General features: G+C 33.8%; 1 protein-coding gene across 5 annotated transcripts in view; it reads right to left on the bottom strand.

The window, feature by feature from the left end:
• The window catches only part of LOC130944029 (probable terpene synthase 2), a 32,920-nt gene extending 16,929 nt beyond the window's left edge, over window positions 1-15,991 (bottom strand). Inside the window, exons 1-6 of one of the 5 annotated variants that reach the window (XM_057872148.1) lie at window positions 15,813-15,991; window positions 15,417-15,699; window positions 13,811-14,183; window positions 13,072-13,290; window positions 12,725-12,809; window positions 3,603-3,674 (exon numbers count right to left, since the gene is read on the bottom strand). In XM_057872148.1, the coding sequence (XP_057728131.1) occupies window positions 3,603-3,674; window positions 12,725-12,809; window positions 13,072-13,290; window positions 13,811-14,183; window positions 15,417-15,699; window positions 15,813-15,947 (1,167 nt within the window). In that variant the 5' untranslated portion in view covers window positions 15,948-15,991. Of the gene's footprint in view, window positions 1-3,602; window positions 3,742-12,724; window positions 12,810-13,071; window positions 13,291-13,810; window positions 14,184-15,416; window positions 15,700-15,812 lie in introns of all 5 variants that reach the window. The other 4 variants (XM_057872150.1, XM_057872151.1, XM_057872152.1 and 1 more) reach the window with 4 other exon arrangements.
• Between the last annotated feature and the right edge of the window lie 2,740 nt (window positions 15,992-18,731).

Raw genomic sequence — 18,731 nt, 5'->3', positions numbered from 1 at the left:
AAGATGGAGGGAGTGGGTTATGAAGTGTATAGCCACAACTTCTATGTCGGTGTTGATAAATGGTTCACCAACAAAGCCGTTCAAGATGGAAAGAGGTCTGAGATAAGATGATCCCTTATTTCCATTATTGTTTGTACTTATTGTTGATGTCCTACATAGAATGATTGGAGAGGCAGTTAGAAACGGCCAGATATCTCCTTTATTTGTTGGAAGAGATAACATAGAATTATCACATCTCCATTTTACCGATGACACTGTATTGTTCTGTCTGTCAGAGGAGGAGACTATTAAGAACTACAAGAGGCTCTTATGATGTTTCGAGTTGATGTCGAGGTTAAGCATTAATTTTGATAAATCCAACTTGATCTCAATCAATTGTGAACATCAGTGGGTTCGAAATATGTGCAGTTTGTTGGGGTACAAGGAAACTACTTTGCCGATCAGATACCTTGGAATTCCTTTAGGAGCTAATCTGAGATTGGTCAAGACTTGGAAGCCAATTATAGACAAAGTGGAGGAGAAGCTTAGCTTATGAAAATCAAAGGTTCTCAACAAAGTGAAAAAGATGGTGCTCATCAAAGCTGTATTAAATAGCCTGCCGGTTTATTATTTAAGATTATATAAGATGCCGAAGGTTGTTGCGGAGAAACTGATTTCGTTACAGAGAAGGTTTTTGTGGAGTAAGGAGGATGGAAGGAATGATATGACTTTGTTAGATGAAAAGTGGTCCAAGCTCCAAAGAAGTTAGGGGGGTTAGGAGTCAAAAATGCAATAGTTTGTAACACCGCACTCCTGTGTAAGTGATGGTGGAGGTTTTCAAAGGATGAGTGTCCATTGTAAAAGAAGGTAGTATGCTTTTGTAATAATCTATTCCCTAATGGGCTATTGTCCACCTAGACTTTACCTACTAGAGGGGGTTCATGAAAGAATATTTGTCAGGTATACATTAAGGAGCAACATACAAGGGACAAGATCATAACTGACTTGTCTATGGAGGTTGGTGATGGCAGAAGAACTCATTTTTGGGAAGATGTCTGGCTAAGTTGTGGTCCTCTAAAGGATAGGTTTTCAAGGCTCTTCTCAGTTTCAATTCAGAAAGTCTCTGTCATAGGGGTTTGTGGGTTTTGGGATGAATTAGAGTGGATATGGAACTTTCAATAGAGGCATGAGCCATTCCAATGGGAGTTGAAACTTGTAAATTAGTTACATGACACTTTGAGGCCGGTTAAACTAACCTGTGATAGAGAGGATAGAGTTGTCTGAAAGTTTGATAGGAAATGTATTTTTTCTATTAACTCTTTTGTGCAGGTACTACAGGCAGAAACACTTCCAGATGACGTAAGAAGCTATAGCTTTGACAAACCCGTTTTGACGGTTTATCTTGTATTGATTTTAAGAGATTTTATGACCTTTTACCCACATTTATCCATTGAAATAGCATGGTTTTGTATATTCTCCTTTAATTGTGCTTAAGAGTGAAAACATGCTTTTTAGGACTTAAAATAGCTAAATCTAATTCTCCTTGATTCCATTAGATGCCTGATATGTTTGTTGAGTGATTTAAGGTTTAGGAGGCAAATATTGGATCAAGGGAATGAAGAAAGAAAGCATGAAAAGTTGGAGAACTCATGAAGAAATGAAAGAACCGGAAAGCTGTCAAGCCGACCTCTTTGCACTTAAATGACCATAACTTGAGCTACAGAGGTCCAAATGATGCGGTTCCAGTTGAGTTGGAAAGCTAACATCCGGGGCTTCGAAATGATATAAGATTTGCTATAGTTGCTATACGTATAAGGACGCGTACGCGCACTGTACGCGCACGCACCGTTGGTGCACGTGGTTCACTTCATGCAAACTCGTGGCTAGCGAATCCTAAAGCCTTGTGGGCCCAATCCAACTCATTTCTGATGCTATTTAACCCAAGGAATGAAGAGGGAAACACAATCTAGTTACCATTAGTTTAGTTTAGCATAGTTGAGTTTTAGAAGTAGTTTCTAGAGAGAGAAGCTCTCACTTCTCTCTAGAATTAGGATTAGGATTAGGCTTAGTTCTTAGATCTAGGTTTTCATTCATTCATTCTTCTACTTCTACTTCTCAATTCCTTGTTGTTACATTCATTCTTCTTCTATTCTCTTATTGTAATTTCCTTTATGTTGTTCTTATACTTTGTTGTAGATCTACTTTTGTTCCTCCTATTCTCTTTCAATTCAATTAGAGGTAATTCATAATAATTGTGTTCATTTGATTTGTTGTTGTTTAATTCTTGCAATTGAGTAGTGTAGATTTACTTTTCTTGTAATTTTACTATGCTTTCCTTTTGTGCCTTCCAAGTGTTTGATGAAATGCTTGGTTGGATTTTAGAGTAGAGTTTTATATTCTTGGCTTGGAAAGGTAACTTAGGAACTCTTGAGTTACTAATGTCCAAGTAATTGATGATTGGGATCCATTGACTCTAGTTCTCACTAATTGAATTAGTGGAGAGTTAGGACTTATGGACTAGGATTGATATAGCTCATTTGACTTTCCTTTACTACTAGTTAGAGGATGATTTAATGAGATTAATCCTTGCCAATTCTCATATTGTGGTTAGTGATTAGGATAGAGATCCTTGACCACCAACCCTTGCCAAGACCCTTTTTAGGCCTTAGTTTACTTTCTTGTCATTTATCTTTCATGTTTCTTATCCAAAACCCCAAAATAACTCACAACCAATAACAAGACACTTTATTGTAATTCCTAGGGAGAACGACCCGAGGTTTGAATACTTCGGTTTATAAATTTAGGGGTTTGTTACTTGTGACAAACAATCTTTTGTATGAAAGGATTAGTGATTGGTTTAGAGACTATACTTTACAACGAGATTTCATTAGTGAAATTCTAAATCGTCAAAAATCCAATCATCAAGCTTCACTAAGACTGTTTGGAGAGGATTAGTCCCTCCAAGAGTAGAGTTGTTTGCCTGATTTGTCTTGATAGGCAGGGTGAATACAAAAGAAATGTTATGTCGACTCCGAATTGTTAATCAGGGTGATCATTTGTGTGTATTATGTAATCCGAATGTTGAATATGTTCACCACTTGTTTCGTGACTGTGAATTTACTTGGTAGGTGTGGTGTGTTTGACTAATTGATTTTGTCAGACAGTGGTCCTGTCCGGGTACTTTAAAGGAACACTTTCAAAACTGAACAGATGTTACAATTAGAAATGAGGAGTGAAAGAAGTGGTTCACAAGTTTATTCGCAGTTGTTTAAAATGTCTGATTGAAAAAGAATAGGAGATTATTTGAGAACAAAAAAAGGTGCTAAAGAAATCTACAACATGACTCTATTTCACTACAAAAAATGGAGTTGCGAAAATCCCTTTTGTTATTGATGATAATACCAAATATAACATTGAGATAAACTATGAGTGTAAAAAATTACGAAGTAATTACAAGAAGTGTTATTTTATTGTTTTCCTAGTTTTTCGCTCTATTTTTATGTTGAGCTTCTTTTATTTTTTTAAAAAAAATTTACAAATTGGATGCACTAGCTTACGAATTCAATGGAATAAATTTAACAACAAAACAAGTAATATATTCTTAAAAGGTCAAAAAGGCTTACTGCTTTTATGGAATATTTAATGCAATATGTTGTTCCTTGCTTTTCGAGTTCTTGTTCTGTCTCTTCATAAATCTGAAAGAGAGACTTATAAATTAATTTCATGTACTCTGGAAGAACATTCAAACAGCCAAGATCCCACCTGTAATATTTCACAATAGAATGGCTTAGAAAAGTTTGATGATCCACCAACAATATCTACAAAATGACTACTTTTATGGAGATATTTTTTTTCTTGTAAGAATAATATTGTAAACCGATAGAGCTGTTTTTACTTTTTAGGCTCGATCCGTTAAGTCTATGGGTTAAATGGGTTGGACCGTTTAAGTTTGTTTTATTTGCGGGGTATAATTTTTTAATCCGGACCGTTTATGGTCAACTCAGTGAGTTGAACGGGTCAATCCATTTATCTTTTTATTTTATTTTTTAAAAAATATTTTGACTAAAAATATCACTTTTAAGTTAAAAACCTTAAACAAATAATATTTTTTTAGTTAATGGGTCAGATTTTTGGGTCGAATAAGAAGAAATGTTGGCTAAAAGTGTTATTTTTTTTGAAAAAAATGTAAAAAAAAATTAAACGGACCACCCGTTTAATCCACAGATTAGCCCGTTTAACCCGTCATTTTTTCGAGTTAATCGGGTTCAGCCCGTTTAACCCAAAATTTAAATAGGTTTAATTTTAAAAGCAAAGTCCGCTCATTTAAATCGATAAACGAACTGATCCGATGAGTTTAATCCATTTTAACGCCTTATAAACTAATAATCATTATCATATGAAGATTTTTTTTGTTAAAGTCTCCGCCTATGTACAAATATTGTGACCATTAATTTCAAATTAAGCTTCAAATCTTAAAATTAATAAAGGCATGATTTTGTTTTAATTAGGTAATCTTTAAAATTAAAAGCTCAAATTTTGAACATTTTATGTAATTTCCATTCAATTCCTTCCATTTCACTTTCTCTTCTAATAATATTTTAATTTTGTACCACCATCTTCTGTGGTATTACCTCTCTCAAGTTAAAGTGAGCTTTATAATATTTTTACTATAATGCTTAAATTATCTAATTTACTTTTAAAAATAAAAATAAAATATTTAAATTTATTAAATATTATTTATTTTTTTAATAAGTTAAACACAATATTAAAAGGCACAATAACATTCACTTCAAAATTTTGGTATGTGCGAAAAAAATACATGGTAAGTAGATGTTGAGATCTTAGCATGCGAAAGACATAAATAATATTAAATACTTCGATAACATAGCCTCAATAAGAAGGAGGAATAATAGAATTGATGCGTTGGTGATTAATAAAAGATTGGTCAAGAATCAAATTAGAATAAAAATTGCTATCAAAAAATTTTATAAAGAATTATATTGACGGGAAAGATATTCTATGGTGGGATTCAGAGATAGATTGGTGAATCGAATTAATAAAGAAGAATTTACAGTTTTAGAGGTGATGCTATCAGTGGAAGAGATTAGAGAGGCGGCGTGGGACTGTGAATCTTTTAAAGTGCCAAACAGTGATGGATACAACATGAACTTTATTAAAAAGTGTTGGGACGAGATTGGCTCAGATTTTACGATAGCCGTGATGGATATTTTTCGGACTGCCAAATTACCTTCTAATGCCAATATCACATGGGTGACGTTGTCACCTAAGTTTGTCAGAGCTAAGGAGATCAAAGACCTTCGTCCAATAAGTATGGTTGGTTGCGTTTATAAGGTGATTTTGAAAGTTTTGGTTAGATGAATGAGATTAGTGATGCTAGACCTAGTAGGTGAGACTCAGAGTGCATTTGTTAAGGGTCGAAAGATACATGATAGAACACTTATTGCATGTGAAACAGTGCAGTGGCTTAAGGTGAGAAAGAAGGAAGCCCTAATTGTTAATCTTGATTTCCAAAAGGCTTATGATAGAGTCAAGTGGAGATTTGTAGACATTGTGTTACAGAAGATGGGTTTTGGTCTAAGATGGAGAGAGTGGGTTAAAGAGTGTATTAGCTCAGCTTCTATGTCTGTTTTAATAAATAACTTACCGTCTAAGCCCTTTAAGATGGAAAAGAGTTTGGGATAAGGGGATCCACTATCTCTCTTTTTTTGTTTGTTTTTGTTGTTGATGTGCTGTATAGAATGGTAGAAGAGGCAGTTAGAAACGGGCGTATATCACCTCTTTCGGTTGGAAGGGATAATATAGAGTTGTCCCATATCTAGTTTGCAGATGATACTATATTATTCTGTCCACCTGAAGAGGAGACCATAATACAAGAGGCTCCTACGGTGTTTTAAGTTGATGTCGGGGTTGAGAATTAACTTTGATAAGTCTAACTTGATCCCAATTAATTGTGATCAACAGTGGGTGTATAGTACGTGCAGCTTGCTGAGTTGCTGGGATGCAAGGAGGCTAACCTTCCAGTTAAATATCTTGAAATCTCTTTAGGAGTTAACCCAAGGTTATTAAAAACTTGGAAGCCAATAGTAGACAAAGTAGAGAAAAAAATTCAATTTGTGAAAAGCCAAAATTCTTAATAAAGTTGGCAAGTTAGTTCTTATCAAATCAGTGCTAAATAATTTGTCAGTGTACTGCTTGAGTTTATATAAAATGTCGAAGGCTATCGCAGAGAAATTAATTTTATTACAGATAAGATTCTTATGGAGTAAAGAGGAAGGTAGGAATGGCACGGCGATGGTTAGGTGAGAAGTAGTGCAAGCTCCAAAAAAGTTAGGTGGTTTGGGAATGGGAGATGTAGTAGTCTGTAACACAATGCTTCTATTTAAGTAGTGGTGGCATTTTTTTAAACAGGAGTATCCATTATGGAAGAAGATAGTATTCTCATGCAATAATATGAATCCATATGTGATGTTATCCAATTAGACTTTACCTACAAGAGGAGACTCATAGAAGGATATTGTCAATTACATATTAAGGATCAACATGTGAAAGAAAAGATGGTTACTGGGTTGGCTATGGAGGTAGGTGATGGAATGAGGACTCGATTTTGGGAGAATATTTGGCTACAGGGTGGTTCACTGAAAGATCATTTTCTAAGACTTTTCTCAGTTTCAAATCAAAAAAGATCTGTTATAAGAGATTGTGAATTTTGGGATAGGTTAGAGTGGATATAGAACTTTCAGTGGAGGCGAGAGTTATACCAGTGGGAGTTAGATTTAGTAAATCAGTTACATGATACCTTAAGACCTGTTAAGATATCAAACGACAAAGAAGATAAGGTCGTCTGAAAATTTGATAGAGAAATTATATTTTTACTAACCCATTTGTGCAGATGTTGTAGGCAGACACGTTTTCGAAAGATGTAATAAGTTATAGCTTCACCAAAATAATTTGGAGAAGTTTGGTTCCACCAAGATTAGAGTTGTTTGCCTGGTTTATCTTGATTGACAGAGTGAATATAAAGGAACGACTGAGTAGACTTGGAATTGTTACTAAGAGTGATAATATCTATTTTCTATATAACAAAGATGTTGAATATATTTACCATTTATTTTTGATTGTAAATTTACTTGGCAGGTGTGGTGCACGTGGCTATCTGAATTTGGATGGTTATGGTTCTTTACAGGTATATTAAAGGATCATTTTTAAAAATTGGATAAGAGTTTCTACAAAAAAAAAAGGAGCGTAAAAAATGGTTAATGGAGTTCTTTACGATCATTTAAAATGTGTGCGTTGAAAAGAATGCCAGAATATTTTGAAATAAGAAGACATGTGTAAAATAATTATCAACAGATTATTTTTGAACTATAAAAATCAGAACAATAATAATCTCTATTATTGTTAATAACAATATCGAAAATACAAAAAAAAATTTCCTTTTATGTTTTACTCTTAATTATATATTTTATTGTTATTTTTCTATTCCACTTTAGTGTGTTTGAACTCTCTTAAACAAAAACATTCACTTCAAGTTAATCACTATCTTCATGACTTTTGCAGTATTACCCCATCAATCACAATCAACACCATAATTTTCATTAAAATTCACCCGAACCCGTTGATTATGTATTAATATATTATTACAACGCACAGTACAATGGGATTTCTTATTTAAGTAAATTAAATAAATATAATAATTACTGAATTAAATAATTTTAAAAGTTACTATCAAAATTCGTTAGTCTCTCTTATCTTGTTTATATTGTAAACAAGATTATTTTACACGTATCTCATTTTTAATGTAAATAAGACAAGACATATGAATGTAACACGTGTATATCTCGTTTATACTATAAACAAAATACGTGCAAGCTAAGGCTGGACAACGGCTATAAATATATATCATTAACAGCATTTGACTGGGACCCAATTTGAACTTCTTAAGTACTTTCTCCTCTCTTTTACCCTTTTCTGATCATACTATCGATAAATACGACAATGGCGCGCACAGCTGATAACGATGGAGACATCAATAAAGTGAATGAAACTTCTCATTACGCTGGAGCAGCCGACTTTGCAATTAATTCAGTTGTGTTGAATTTTATGCCATCCCATATAGCTATATGTGTGTATGTAGACATGGTTAGGGTAGTCGCCAAGAATTAGAATATAGTTTGTATCGTTAGGAATAGGTCACTGGTAGAAATTTGGAACTCTATTTTATTTCACTTGTGTTAGGTTGTCACTACATAATTATTAGTTTAGAACTCTAGATTATTTTTTATAATTTCGTCAAATTTATAATTAAATTTTTATATTTTTTAATTTAGTTATTATACTACTTTTAATTTTATAATTATATTTTTTTATATCAAATATATTAAAACTAACAGAATAATATTTTTCTAAAACATGTAACTAAATATCTAATTATCTTCTTAATTATAAATATCTTAAATTCATAAAGAAATATTTATTTAAGTTTAATATTTTTTATACTAAAAAGATCTAATTACAAAATTAAAAATAATGAAAGAATTTAATAAAAAAATATAGAAACGTATTTAAAATTTTTAGTGATATTATAAGGACCATTAAACTTCAAATAACCAATAACAGTTTTAAAATTATTTATTAATAATAGTGAATATATATTTTTTCTTCAGAGGTCTCGCCTTCTACTGCCCCAACGAGTGAGTCATACCCTTCCTCACTCGACACTATCATCCCGTATCTGAGGGATGCTGGATTCGGCGACACAATGCCTCTTAGGAATTTCACATTCGACAATTTCCTGATTACAACATTCGTAGAGTGATGGTGTCCGGAGACCCACATGTTCCATCTCCGTGGGGTGAGGCCACTATCACCCTACAAGACGTGGCGTACCACCTAAGGCTACGTGCACATGGGGACCCTGTTGGGGTACTTTCGTGACTTCGGTAGGTGGTACCACACAGAGACGTGACAGTTGATGGAGCGACTGCTGGGTGCCAGGCCTCCGGTGGCTCTATAGCAGGTGGCGTAGAGAAAGAAGTCGTTCACGCTGAAGCTCGTCTGGCTGTGGGACCGTGTCCGCCAGATGCCCCCGACGGACAACTCAGAGACCCTCCGACAATACGCTAGTTGCTACATCATGTTACTGATCGAAGGCTATCTGATGACGGACAAGTCGAATAACTTGTTCCACATGTATTGGCTTCGACTTCTTGAGGACTTTGGGCAGTGCCGAGCATTGTCTTGGGGCTCGGACATGCTGGCCTGGACGTACCAATCACTGTGCTCGGTGGCACACCGAGGTGTCACTGACATCACTGGCTACACTCCGCTGTTGATGTCCTGGATATACTAGAGATTTTCTCAGTGGTGTCCACCGGAGCGAGCGATCTACATGTATCCTATGGCTGCAAGATAACAACTATTTATGTCTTTATTTAGTAATCAATTTGTAACTTCTTACAACCTTCTGCATAATGAACTGCTTTTATTCTTTTGATTGGTGTCAGGTTAGTTGGACTACAGCAGCAGAGCAGAGATCAGCATGAGACTAGGGTCCTGCGATGGAGAGTAACAATCGACAGGTTACGATTCGATGAGGTTAGTATCACGTTTGACACCACCATATTTTCATTTTAGTACTTTATGTTGCATTCGTTTTTTGTGCTAATTATTAGTTATATCACGGTTTTCTCCATTTGTATGGAAGCCGTACGACGACCTTGCTCTGCAGGCTCTATGCCCTCCTTGGTTTGTCGAGGAAGAAGAGTGGGGGACATAGATGTCAGTCGTCCCCCTTGTCTGCTTCATTGTTGTGCAATTTCACCAGGTTGACCGGGTGAAGCGGCAGTTCAATTGAGAGCAGCAGGTGCTTGGCACTCCAGTCAACCTTGACAGGGATCGCTGATGTCTTATTTATCTTTGTTTTTCTCGGTCTATAGTTAAATTATTACAATCAACAGATGTGCCTTAATCAACCCTATCAGACTAGTTACTTGTATTTGTTTTTTCTGACAGGTTTTTGACATCCACTGGCGATTGTGAGGATGTGTGGTGGCCTGACAGATATCATGATTGGTACAACGGCTGGCGTAGCCGTTTTGATCCTGGCCACAGGATCTCCATTTAGCACACATTTGACACCAGGCCGGCCTAGGAGTATTCTGATTGGTGGCATGGGGCTTGCCGTGTTAGGCACCTGTTAGGCGAGGAGGTTTTGGAGGATCCGAGGCTCGCCAAGTTACCCGCGAACGTACAGCCCACTTCCAACCAGCCGAGGGACGATCTCCACCTTCCTCGAGGCATGCCAGATCGGCGTAGGTGTGCGAGGGAGGTTAGGATGTATACCCGATGACCTGCTTGGAGGGACAAGGGTGCTAGAGATTGCAAGCCAGGCAAAGGGTTAAGAGGGAGAGGGTTAGGCCTCGTCAAGCACGGCTGGATGTAGAGTCCGACGAGGAAGTGGAGTACGACCAACGTGAGGACCATGGAGACCTCCCATCGAGAGGGAGGATATATCTCCTCCTCCACCTCCTCCTGCTCCACCAGCCCATGCACTGCGTCCTCCATTCGGTTCAGAAGGGCCGCAACATCAAGCCATCTGAGGCATATCGCCGCCTGACTGGCATGATACAGGGCCATCTAGCAGCCATCAGAAGAAGCAGATGGTTGATGACATATTCCTCGATGACGCCTTTCAGCTTCACATCGCTGACTCGGCCTCGATGCAGCGCCTAGCAGAGTCATTCCGGACTGGAAGGGAGCAGGGTGTCGGACAGTATCAGCATCCATCTTCTCCCACGTATACCTCCGTGTGGATGCCATAGATATCTCCTGCATCTGGAGCGTCATATGGGGTGGGGACAATTATCTCAAGGCATCCATGTACCACTCATACCCAGCCTTGCTTGGAATGTAAGCGGCGTTTATAAGGTATCTCTTTTCCTCGGTTGACTTAAAATGAGTCATGAAGTTAGCAGCCGTGTGTCAGATACAGTAAGTGTGGAACGCCCTAGGAAAGCCAACCACTATCATCGGCACTGAGTGCAGTCTTGATGGCCTGCGATCTGTCGGAGATAACCAGCAAACCTTTTTGTGGGGTGACATAGAGTCTCAGATTAGTAAGGAAGAATGACCATGACTCGGTACTCTCGAACTCCACAATGGCAAAAATAATAAGTAGGATATTGCTGTTGCCGTCTTGTGCCACATCAATAAGCAACACCCTGTCGTGTCTGCCATACAGATGTGTGCCATTAGGAGAAACAAACGGCTTGCAATGGTTGAACATGCTACAGTCGTGGACCAGAAGGTGCCTATCATAGTACGATATGGCCTGTAGCTCACAAATAGTCCCCAGAAAACAATTCTACAGCGCCTGAATTAGTTTTGGCACATTGTTGTATGACTCCTCCCAATTCTCATAGATTTAAGCAATTGCCTTCTGCTTTGCCATCTAAACCGTTCTGTAAGAGGGTTTAAAGTGATAGCTCTGTCGGACTGCACCTTGCAAGATAGGGATTCTGACGGAGGGGTTGGACTGTATCAACAGCAAGATGACCTTGCAGATGAGACTCTTATCCAACTGTCGATAGTCTTGGAACATGGTAGGTGCTAAACAAATGTGCGCTCCACCAACCCTCCGGACCTCTCTGACGAAATAAAACAGTCATGTTTAGGCGTCATGATTCAAAACTACTTAATATATGGCAACCATAAATGAGTAAGTACGCCTCAATTAAACTTGAACTCACCAGTATCCGAGGTTCTGTCGAAGGGGAACATGGAGACTACAGGATAGCCATTTGCAGCTTGACGGTATTGTACATGGTACTTTAATCGGTCTAATTCGATCACCCAGAACTCAGCACTCTTGAGAATACTGTAGTTCTTCACACCCTGCATCACTACTGCATCTCGGCATTTGAATATGTGGTCGACCCGAAACTCTACCCCACCGTTTAGGTTGTAATCCTCCTCCTCCATGTTGGAAAACGAAGTTCTCTCATGCATGGCGTCCAGATCCAATGTATTATAGTGACTTGGTACATCTGATAGTGCCGGAATTGGGTTGGGGCAAGGCAGAACATAGCGCACAGCTGTCTCAGCGGGCGTATCTGATACAAACTCCTCGTCATCACCCCCTTCAGAAGAATCATTATCGATACTATCGGCAACGTACTCTTTGTCAGAGTCTTCCTCACCTACCTCCATGTCCTCCACTGGAATGGCGACATGAATGGGTAGTGGTGCGAGAGGTTGATCGTCCTGTACATAGGTCGAGTGTACAGAACGACCACCACCAACATCTCCATCCTCGGTAGAAAGCTCCATCACTTGTTCCGCCATAATTCTTCCATGGATGTCGAACATGAGTCACACATGCTCGTCGCCTAGAAGCTAAAATAGTTGAAACCGGAAAACTCCATTACCCAAGGGTGCCAGCAACCTATACCCCACCCTTTCGACCTCCCTCGTTTCTGTGCTACCAAGGTTGCTCAATAGCAAACTCTTCAACTCGGACAACGAACTCACACGCTACGTGCGCAGCAGAATCAGATTCTCACACTCAAATATCACCCCATTGTCGTCATTTCTCATATGACAATTGGGGTAAACACACATAACTATGTATACGCTATTACTGGCCATTGTTGCCTTCTTTTTGTGGGAAAAACGGGATAGGAGAATATATGAAATAAATATGGAGAATACCAAGGGTTATACATACCTTTATAGCTGCTGAGTGTAAACGAGATATACTGATATCACATCCATGTGTCTTATTCTCGTTTACACTGTAAACGAAATACGTACTGTAAACGAGATAAAAAAAGTTGACGGATTTCAGTAATAACTTTTTATTATTGAATTCAGTAATTATTACTTTTATTTAATTTATTTCAATAAAAAGTTCGAGTATAATGCCAGCAGAAAGAATTATTTATTTATTTATTTGTCCCATTCTCCGCACTTTGTCTTTTTTTTTTCCCTCTTATGAATGTTAATACTAGTAAAAAATAAAATGTCAAAAAAGTTACATGATATTAATTCATAAATAGTTTATTTCTTACTAACCTTTCAATTGCTTCAGTGAAAAGTTTTAGTTCATCTATAGTTCCATACGCATCGTATGTATCATCAATAATTGACGCAAGAGCGATCAGTTTTGTCAGTATTTTTCTAGCTTGAGAATATTGGGGCTCAAAATAAACCGCCATACTCCAGTTACAACATTCCACAATTCTATCTCGAGCATATGGAAAATTTGCAGCAACATCAAGCTCCCTCCACCACCTAAAATTAAAGGACAAAAATAAACACAAGAACATGAACATTCTTGGAAAACAATATAGCAAAATTATAATTATGGTGTGGTTAGTTAAATAAATAAGTTTAATTTCAGCAACATCAAGAAGATAACAACTCAAAATTATCTTATTTAATCCAACACCTATAATTTTATACATGTAACATCTATAATCACACAATTATTATATCTATTATTACTTGATTATTTCATTGATAATTAAAGAATAAAAAAAATAAACGATAGTTAAAAAATATAAAATGAGATCACTTCAAACTTATTTTCTATTGTCTCCTAAACATTTTTATAAAATATATAAGCAATTAACTTATACTATAAACATTTAACAAAAATAAAATAAACTAACACTCATATATATCTAAACTAAACATTTTGATTTTTGAACTTTTGTAGAACAGTATAAAACATTTAACCAAGATGACTATTTTGATGGGAAAACTTATTTAACCCAGTAGGATGGTTTTGTTATTAAATTAAAGAGCTTACTTGGTAATGTTGCCAACTTCTTTTCGATGCAAGTTTTGTAGGAAATTAAAATCTAATTTTGCAAGAGTGAGTAGAGTGTAATTATGGGTTGGATCTTCTTCATATATTGAAATAAAACGCCGTGCCTCCAATCTTGGCAAACCTCGGTGTAAAGATTGCCTTAAACTATAGTTGACTTGTGCTGCAAGAGAAGGCTTCAATTGGGTGGCAATGGATTTAAGTTGAGTGGAAGTGAATACATAAGCTTCATCTAATATGTCTTCTCCATGAATTCTAAGATGACATGCTTCATACAATTCTAGCAATCCCTCCGCATCCTTCACAAGTTGTTCACTAAAGTTTCCATTCTCATCCTTGTATTTGTTGAACACATCTAGATATTGTTCCATACAACAATCAAAATGATAAAAAAAAATCTAGAAAGTCAACATTAATTTAGCCGACTAATTTAAAAATCAACTAATAATCCGAAGGAAATGAACATTAAGAAAAAACATATAAAACTAAAAATAACAAAAAACATCTAAATTTTTAAATAAAAAATTAAAAAGGAAAGAAAATAAAATAAATTTAACTTATAGCATTTGGGATTTAGAATATAATATTTAAAAATTAGGGTTTAAAATTTAAGATTTAAAATTTACAACTAAAATTAATAATCATCGGAGTGATGGTAGTTGGTAAAATTGTAATTTTGGTAGAAAGAAGAAATAATGAGTAAAAAAAATAGAGGTGTACACGAATCGGATCAAATATGGTCGAAAATTCAATTCGATCCGTATAATTTTCATCGGATATGATATCCGCATTTTTTAGTGTTGGATCTGATCCGATTTGTAAATGTGCGGATCGGGTTGGGTCAGATATCGGATATACCCGCATAATTGAACCTTTTCTTTTTAATCATATTTCTATATAAAAAATTTAATAAAAATATTTTTTTTATACTTTTAAACTTATTTATTCCTAAAATATTTTTAATCAAACTTTTTCTAAATAACAAAAATAAAATAATATAATATATGAATAATAATTATTAACTAAAATATACAAACAAGTAAATATAATATCAAACATATATATATTTATTTTTAATTATTATTGTGCGGATCTGCAGATTCGCGGATCGAATATACAAATGTAAAACAGATATCCACGATGCGATCTATAAAGGATGCGGATCGGATCGTATCCACAATTTTTAGATCAGATGCAAATATTTACTGTGGATTTGTGGATACGATCCATCCATGAATACCCCTGTAAAAAGGATGAAAAACTAATTTAAACAAATATGAGTGGGTGGATTTATTTTCTTGTGGTCCAATAATTATTTAATTTATTAGTTGAAGATGACTTTTTTCATTGGTTCCTTTGACCTTATTTATAATGAAAGAAAGCTAATGTTTTAATATTGCTAAGCATAAATAACCAAAAAAGAAAAAAAAAAGAAAGGACAGAGACAAAATCAAAAAGCAAAAACTTTAATAATGACTAAAATGAAAATAACCTAATATTATGTATTATATTATATAAAAATTAAACTAAGATTATTTTAAGCCAAAATATAAAAATAACCTAAAAAGAATAGGAATAAGGTGTATACTTGGTGAAACGTGATATCCTTGTTGCCTTAATAACCTAAAAAGCAAAGCAAGTAAGCGAAGGTTATCATCAACAATTATTATTTCTCCATTTTTGGTATAATTGTTGTGAGTTTGTTGCAGCACTTCTTCAATCTCGCTTTCAAAGTGATAACGAATGCCCAAACGACAGATTAAATCAATCAAGTTAACTATTTCTTCAATGGGCTTTGAGGCATCAATAAGCATTTTGACAATTTCTTTCTTCAGTTTTTCAATTTGTGCCTTCGTTTCATCATCAAATTCCTGCATTACATCCATATAAAAGATATATATACCTAAGTGCAAGAAATTATATAAAAGGCTATTGATTATTATTGCATTTGCATGCATGATGAACAATATAGAGAGATATATACCATGGATTGTGAAGCATATTGAAGGAAATAATCCTTCCAAATACTAGGATGATAATTTGCAGTGTTTCGATCACGCATGTTGAATTTTGCATCAGGGTTGAAGCAATCAAGTACTGAAGTGTTGGTACTAGACATCCTTGATTTCTTGATAAATATTGGATTCTGTATTATAATTTCTATCATGCCTACTCATCATATATAGGAAAAATCTGTGGTAAAGAGAGAAAAACGGATATATACTCGCCGACTTTTTAAAAAAAATTAAATAAAAAATATATAGTAATTATTATTATAAATATTTTAAAAAGTTATAATTAATATTAAACTCTCAAAATTTTAAATATTAAAATATTAAAAATAATTAGTATTTGTCTTAATCAATTTGAATTTGTCGAGTGATCATCTCACTCTTCTGCTTAAAGTCTTAAACAACTGTCAACTATTAAGAGTTAGAATCTCACCTTGTGTATGTGGTAATTTATTGGCTAGCGATAAACTCTTAATAAATAGAGCATTTATTTAGTATTTTTATATTTTATTTTGTGATAAATTAAAATAAATTATAAAAAATTAATTTATTTTTTTCATATAAAAAATTTAGAAAAAAAACAACGATAAAAAAGGGATGGGGCAAATACATTATTAATGATAATGACAATGGGTGATTAATAAAATGTCATACATATATATTTATAGCATTGTCAAGTTCTATATGGCACATAGCTAGAAATAGAATATGCTTCTAACATGTCTTCATTTCAATATTTCATGCGTGAAACCAAGAAGAAAAAACCCATGTTTTCATTTCAATGCACAAGTGTGAAACAAAAACGATAAGATATATAGTAGTATTTCATTTTCTCCTCCCCACATGATGTTGGCTCAACTTTTTTGAACATATATATTGTTTCATGGGCAATTATAACGTATAAATGTATACATACAGGTATATAGATATTTTTTTAAGTTAGATATGAAGGTGACATGTGAATCTATGCTGGTAATTGGGGAACAGTTTAATCATCTTTTTTGGCAGCTTGTCAGAGCTGGTTTATTAAAATATGGTTTATCAGCTTCCATAATAAAGCTAAGATGGTGGAATATTATTAAAAAATCCCGCTAGGAAGACAATGAACTACTTGTACAATGTGTATAATGGACTATTAAGTTATAAAATGAACATTCTCCTACTATCTAGAATAACTATTCGAGTATTAGGCATAATAAACATCTTCCCAAAAGCTTAAACTGATTTTGGGATTCACTAATGATTGAACTCTTAACCTTTTGAATCTAGCGCTCTAATACCATGTCATGATTCCACTCATCCCAAAAGCTTTAGCTGATGGGAAAAGGTAGCACTAATGGTTATATCTCTAATATTTCATAAACTTCCATTGTGCACATTGTATAAATATTTTATTGGCTCCTCATACTTTTTTATTATTAAAATATTGTGAGTGAGTTTATCATGAATGGACTGGACCGTTATTTTATTATTAAAATATTGTGAGTAAGTTTCATGACTTAAATCAAAACGCTGTTAGACATCATTTATTTTTGGATCATAATAAGTGATGCTATGCACATCACTTTTTTACTTTTTTTTTTTTGTCATAGGTATTTATATTTATGAATATAAAAACTATATTTTCTATATTCTAATATTTTTTATAAATATAAATTCTAATTGATAAGGATATTTTATTGAATAAATATTTATGTGATAACAATTATGTTATATTATAATTTTTTATCATAATAATATAAATTTTAAATTTATTATAGAGTCAGAATATGAAGCGTATATTAAATTGTAACATTTAAATTAATGTAAAATATTGAAAAAAGATTTATTAAGTTGTTTGAACCAACAAAATAAAATAAACATAACAACAATATAATTATTTTAAGAGATTTGTGTAAAAAAATAATATTAATATGCATTTATGATAGACAAATTTTAAATGAGTTCAGCACTTTTCAACTCCAAAGCAGAAAAATTATGGCTTTGAACTAAAAAATTATGGCCATGAATAAAGCGAACTTAAATAAACTGACCCGTTTAATCCACTCAATTAATCCGTTCACTTAATTTAAAATTTTGAATGATAAAATTTTTAATTTGAAATTTAAATAGATAATTAGATATAATTTACATGAATGATTAGATTTAATTGAGTTAATAGTCAAATTAGTTTCTAAAAGATAGGATATTCTTCAAATTCATTTTTAAAAATTTTTTTCAATCAAATTGGTCCTTTAAAGATTACAAATTAATTATATTTATCCTTTAGTAATTTCATTAACAATTTTCAGTAACAATTGATAATAAAAAATATTAATTGACAATATACATAATACTTGACATGTCTAATTAGATATTAACTAGATATATTTATCAAAATCTATTAATTTAGTTTAATTTTCTAATTACATAAACTATATTTTCAATATGACTTAATAACTAAATTGATAAATTTTCATAAGCATATTTGGCCAGCGATTCAATTGAACATGTTAGGTATCAATGTATGCTATCATTTAATATTCTACAGCATCAATCATTGACAAAAATTGTTAATTAATGAAGTTACCGAATGACAAATATGATTAATTCGTAATTTTTAAAGGACCGATTTAATTAAAAAAATCTTTTAGTGACAAATTTAAAGAATATTTTATTTTTTAGAGACTAATTTAACTATTAACCCAAATTTAATTTGATAAAAAAAATATAGACATATTATTGATTGTACTCATACTATTAATGTTAGGACTCTATAATTAATTTTGTTTTAAAAAAAAAACCAGCTACCAAACATAATTTTTAAATATCTCAATAAAAGATATAGATATATACGATCCTTCAAATTAATAAAATTTATAATTTAAAATTTTAAATCCAAATAATAAAAT

This window comes from Arachis stenosperma, chromosome 8 (assembly GCF_014773155.1).
Source record: "Arachis stenosperma cultivar V10309 chromosome 8, arast.V10309.gnm1.PFL2, whole genome shotgun sequence".
Classification (NCBI taxonomy): domain Eukaryota; kingdom Viridiplantae; phylum Streptophyta; class Magnoliopsida; order Fabales; family Fabaceae; genus Arachis; species Arachis stenosperma.
Note: the sequence above shows the minus strand (reverse complement) of the source record. Positions and strands in the feature narration are given on the sequence as shown.